The 5,902-nt window shown below is 41.1% G+C and overlaps 1 protein-coding gene across 3 annotated transcripts in view; it reads left to right on the top strand.

Annotated features, from left to right (window-relative positions):
- SKIC3 (SKI3 subunit of superkiller complex) overlaps positions 1-5,902 on the top strand; it is a 70,522-nt gene that overhangs the window by 88 nt on the left and 64,532 nt on the right. For 2 of the 3 annotated variants that reach the window (XM_058656421.1, XM_004586197.4), the window contains exons 2-4: positions 2,182-2,248; positions 3,635-3,768; positions 5,517-5,607. In XM_058656421.1, coding sequence (XP_058512404.1) covers positions 5,518-5,607 — 90 coding nt within the window. In that variant the 5' untranslated portion in view covers positions 2,182-2,248; positions 3,635-3,768; position 5,517. Of the gene's footprint in view, positions 1-2,181; positions 2,249-3,634; positions 3,769-5,516; positions 5,608-5,902 lie in introns of those variants that run through there. The other variant, XM_058656422.1, reaches the window with a different exon arrangement.

Here is a 5,902-nt window from a genome sequence, read left to right as displayed (position 1 = left end):
GTGAGTTCGGGTCTTGGTCTCTCTTGCAGAGTTTGGAGTGTGGTTGACATGGGACTTTAGAGCGAGAAGGGAGTGGCGGCGGGCTCGGAGCGGGCGGCGATGCAGTGGCGGCGGGTCTGTCACCTCAGCCGGGTGGGGTGGGTCCCTGTGGGGCCTCGGGCGGCGCAGTCCAAGGTGCGACGTGGACGTGAGGAGGCCCCTCCGGTCACTTTCCCTCAGGACGGCTCCGGCCTGTCTGCTGGTCTTGCCCGCGCGCGTTGTTGCGCTCCGGCGAGGCGAGGAGCGGGCCCGAGTCAGAAGTTTGGAGGTGCTCCTCGGAGCAGAGCCTGGCGGGGTTAGTGGCCTTCGGAGGGCCAGGGAGGCACACGGAACGGGGTCTTAGGAGGGAAAAAAAGAGAAAATACTGTGCTTTGTGACGTGCTCAGAACTCCACTGTTTGGCCTCAGAATGATCGCTGAGTCCTTCTGAACTCCTCTGGAGAATTCCAGAAGCAGCTTTAGGACCTGGAGCCAGATGTCTATTTCTTTATCGGGTTTCAGGTATCCCATTTGTACATCAGCTTAATCCTTCTGACGTTTAGATAGGAAAAGGAGGAGTTGTGCCACTAGAAGTATTTAACATAGAATCAACTCTAAGTGCTGATAACGGCCAGTGATTTTTTTCCCCCTATTGCAAGAAGTAAATTTAAGGAAAGGCATTTGGCCTGCCTGGGGTCCTGCCATCCCCGGAGGGAGGCAGAAGGCCATCAGTGAAGTTCTTGGGTCCCTGCTGTGCACCTGGGACACCTGCCTTCAGTCACCCGCCCCTGACTTCCGCCTGCCAGAGCACCAGCTGTTGCAGGCTTTGGGGGGAGTGGACTAGCAGTTGGGAGCTTTCTCCTCTCTCTGTCACTGTGCCTGTCATAGGAAGTTTTAAAATTACAGTAAGGGGACAGACCTTATTAAACACCCACATAGTACTTTTACCGAGCATTTACGGAGCGCCTACTATATGCCAAGTGCTTTTGTATTGAATATAAGTTTCCTTAATCCTCACTTTCACCACTTTGGCTGCAGGAAAACTGGCTGGAGAGGTTCTAAGTGGCTTGACCCGGCTTGTGTAAGCAGTGCAATTGAGCAGGACTGGAAGCAGCAGTCTGCCTTAGTCCACTAAATGTTGTGGCTCCAGTACAAAATGTCATGTAGTGAAGTATGTTTGTTCTGCAGCGTGATGAACGCCTTTGAGACCATGTAAAAATATAGATAATAGTTTTGCTTTGCAAGGAACTTATGTGCTCGGGAAACAAAACCTCACACACATGCACAACACACACACGCACACGTAATCGCTTAATATTGGGTCAAAAGGAGTCTCCCCTATAGACAGGAGATTTTTTTGATATTAGCCAATTTATTAACATATAATTCATGAGTCACTATAATTATAGTTAATTTCATTTGAAAGACCGAGATCTTCCATTTATAATTAATTTCATTTGAAAGACCGAGATCTTCCATTTTGCTGGTTCGCTCCCCAAAATGCCCACAAGAATCAGGACTGAGCAAGACCAAAGCCAGGAGCCCACAGCTCAGTCCCTGTTTCCTGTTGTTCTCAGGGACCTGAGTACTGGCACCATCCACCTGTCTCCCTGGGTTGCTCATTAGTAGGAAGCTGGAATTGGAAGAAGAGCTGATCTCTACACTCAGGCACCCTAATGTGGGATATGGGAGACTTTGTTACTGTACTAAGCACCTTGGCCAGGATGTGGGCAACTTTTTATACTACATGATTGCAATTCTCTCATGACTTGGAACAAGATTCACATCAGTGTAGCAAGGTTACATTTGAGAAGAAGTACCTTATTTCCTTGGTTGCTTAGTCTCAAAATGATAGCATAGAAGTAACTGATATTCTTTTGTTGACTCAATTGTTTCTATCAACATCAATATATTTTGAGTTTGTTTTTTTTTCTCAGTCTTTCTGATCTATTAACTAATGGAAGCTTCTTTGTAGACTAATACAGAAATTTGGAGATTATGACTAGTGCCTCTTTGGGAGGGAAAAAAACTAAAATTAAACATAGTTATTTCTCATGTTTAATAAGTTATGCAAATGGAGTATAAATCTGAAGTGTTAACTGATTCAGAAGATTTAGAGTTGTGGCTCTCATCCCTTTCTCCTATTTGTTTTTACTTGATTTAGATGGAAATGGGACAGGAGTGTGAATTCAGTTTGGAAAGAAGACAGAGGTGGTGCTAATAGATGAGAGGTAAGCATCTCAAATACTACGTAACACCTGAGTGGAACCTGTTTTCACTTACTCGTTTTTGCCAGTTCCTTCCAGAAAAAAGATTCAGTGACATTGATTTTTTTTTATATCAGACTATAGGTTATCACAAAATACCCTCAGATTTTTAAGAGAATTTTTTCTCCTCTTCTATACTTCCATTGTCATTACTGTTACTGATTATTTTTGCTGTTGTTTTGTCTTGAGGAGCCTTTGTAGAGCACAGTGGAAGGTTATGCTGAATTTGTGCCATGCCAGACGGGGCTGGAGGAGACATCCAGCCGTTCATTGCCTTTTTTTCTTTTTAACATGACTGTCCTTAACTTTGGAAAGTATGGTTATTGCTTCTTTTTATTAAGACAGCTTTATAATGGATATAAAAACCTTAAGCTTGCAGCTAGTGGCCTTTAATCTATTTAGAAGTTTTTAATGGCTATCTAATTGCATCTGTGTGTAAATCTCAACTTGTCTGACTTGGAAGGTCTCTTGTTACCTTGGGCTCAATTTCACCCAACAAACCTATCTTTTTTTATGTTCTTCACTAAATTCCTCCTGATCGTTTTAGTCCAATTTTCTTGTTGTTTCTTGCACTTGCTGGTTCACTCTGTGGATGCCTGCAACAGTTGTTACTGGGAAGACAGAACCCAACCTGGGTCTCCCGTGTGGGTGGCAGTCATCAGCTGCTGCTTCCCAGGGTCTGTTGTACTAAGGGCTGGAGTGAAGCTAGGACTCAAACCCAGACATGCCAGTATGAAATACTGCTGTCTCAAGTAGTGTTTTAACTGCAGCACAAAATGCCTGCCTCTTCCTCCAGTTGTGTCTTGTCCATCTAATGGCTATTAATGATTTCATGCCACTTACTTTTTTCTTTTCAGAAATCCTGTCACACTTCCATTCATTCTCATGTTGTGTGAGATTCTGTGATGACTTAAGTATGTCTTGGGCCTGTCTCTTGGCTTTTATCCTTTGAGCAGGAGCTTCTTTTCTTTTCTTCTCTTTTCTTTCCTTTCCTTTCCTTTTCTTTCCTTTCCTTTTCTCTTCTCTTTTTTTTTTTTTTTTTTTTTTTTTGGAGCTTTCCTGTTTCTTTGATGTTGTGTGCAGTAACTAGTGTGGAAGCATATGGTCATGATGCTGTTTCGTTCTACCTTGCCTGTAGTTGCTCCTCCTTAAATGTTGAGTCATAGAAAGTCGGTGGTCTTTGTCTTGAGACGGTTACAGTCTTCTGTTTGGTTTTATTCATTTAGGTGTATCTTTAAATTGTTGTTTATTCCTTTTTAATTTGGAGATTTCTTAATTTTTAAGTTGCATATATTTTCATTGTATTAGAGCAATTATTCTTGTCATTAAAGTTCTATTTTTCGTGTACAGGTTATTTCTAATCAAAATCACTGGTTTGAGAAAACTTAATGTAATATCAGTATTGGTATTACCCACTCTAATCAAGATTTGTAGACTGCAACAAAATCCTTCCATCTGTAAATTAATACCAAGATAATTTCAAGGTAAGATGTTAGGTTCTAAAAGCAAGTAGGTGAAATGTGTTGGCATATATCTTGGCTTTTGTATCATTTTGTTTACTAACATTCTTTAAGTCAAAAGGATTATTTTTTTAAATCTCTAATCTCCAAAGTCTCTTTGATCTTGTACCTGTGGCTCTTCATTGGATCAAGAAGAGTGTTAGTGTACATGTTAGTGATGTGTCTTTTTGGTTCATTTTACTGCTTTGAACATTAAGTTTCTAACAACTCAATACTGTATTTACCCAGCTTTTTTCTTTAACATTCTGATGGAGTTGGAAGAATAAGTTGTGAAATCTTAATGTATGCTAGTCTGTTTAAAATTAATACATTTTAGTATTGAATGAGGGAATACTTATCTACCAGTCTGTGTTTTTGGGTTAATGTTAGTGTATGGTTCTGTCATGCATTCATCATTTTCACTCACTGCATCTGTGTAGAAAAGGCAAAAATTCTGTAGAAACTTGCATTAAAACAGAATGTTTTCTTAAATCCCTTCATCATATTTGAAATTATTTCATTCCTGACTTAGGTTGAGATTGGCATGAGTTTTGAGTTCTTAATCTCTAAGATCGTCTGTGTTTTAGGCAAGTAAGTGGAGAGTGGGGATGGTTTGAAGCACAGCTCGGTTTTATCATGTATCTATTTCTCATCTGTAATTTGGCAGATAATAGGTCCTGGGGATACTTTAGTAGAAAAAAAAAGAAACAAAAATTCCTACCTACCAGGCATGTAATGTTCAGGTGGCAAATACACAAGGGTCTTTGCAGAAGCGTAAGGCCCTTCCTTAAGCCTTTGGTGACTCTCTCTCTCTCTCCTTTCAAGAGGCAACCCCTCCCAGCTCTCTCTCTGGAGGTGCTGTCCCCTCACCTCTTTCCCTGCTCACCTGATCACTTCGCAGATAAACTTCTCTGTCCACAAAACAAAACAAAAAGCAACATCAATAAAAGGAAAATTGAGTAGAATGAAAAAAAAAACACTGTGTGGATTAAAAAGCGGTTGGTGCCAATATAAACATACTGATCTTTAAAAATATATATTTATTTATTTACTTGAATGGCTGAATGACAGGGAGGAGGTGAAGGGGGCAGGGAAAGAGAGAGAGAAAAAAAGAGAGATTGATTTTCTTCCCCCTGCTTCCTTAGATAGCTGCACCAGCCATATGTGGGCCAGGCTCAGGTCAGGAGTCAGGGACTCCGTCTGGTCTTCCTAAATGGGTAGCAGGGCCATGGCCATCATTTGCTGCCTGCTCAGGCTCAGGAGAAGGAAGCTGGATGAGAAGCAGAACAGCCGAGACTTGAACTGGAAGCTCCAGTTTGTGATGCTGGCATCGCAAGTAGCAGCTTCGCTTGTTATGCCACAACACACACCTTTAAACAATTTATCTTGGAGTTTCACTTTTGCACATACTTTTTCATGTACTCTCATAAGTGGAATATGTAGTGCATTAGATGTGATAAAGGCTATGAAGAAAAATGAAGCAGAGGAAGAAGGCAAGGGATTATTTTGGGATTGTAGGGAGGGAGATAGAAGGATGAAAATTTTAGATAGTGTGTCCTGGGAAGTTTCATTGAGGAAGTGACACCTTAGTAAGCACCTGAAGAGATGAGGGAATAAGCTGTGTACTTATTGGACGAGAGATGTTCCAGAAAAAAGAAATCATGGATGCCTTGTTCAGCACCGTTCCGGTTGGGTCGATCACATGTGTTCACTCCGTGTTTTTGCCTTGACAGAATGTCCAGCAAGGAAGTGAAGACGGCTCTGAAAAGTGCCAGAGATGCAATCAAGAACAAAGAGTACAAAGAAGCTTTGAAGCATTGTAAGGTAAACAGTGTTTTTTTTTCTTCCACAATAAATTCATGTTTACCCATTGGCAAACATTACTAATTTGCCATGTATGAATCATGTACTGTTCAAATTCAACAAAAGTGATTAAGCCAAAGTACGGGAACCATTCGAATAATCGGATGAATAACCCACAATTTGTGATAGAAGCTACTACCACCTCACTGAATTTTTGTCTTCATATTGGTAACTTAACAAAGCCAAGTTCTCAAACCAAATGTGTTCTTTGTCTGATTTTATTATAGAATGTTAGTGTATATTGAAGTTCTCATTC

This window comes from Ochotona princeps, chromosome 28, assembly GCF_030435755.1.
Source record: "Ochotona princeps isolate mOchPri1 chromosome 28, mOchPri1.hap1, whole genome shotgun sequence".
NCBI lineage: Eukaryota > Metazoa > Chordata > Mammalia > Lagomorpha > Ochotonidae > Ochotona > Ochotona princeps.
Note: the sequence above shows the minus strand (reverse complement) of the source record. Positions and strands in the feature narration are given on the sequence as shown.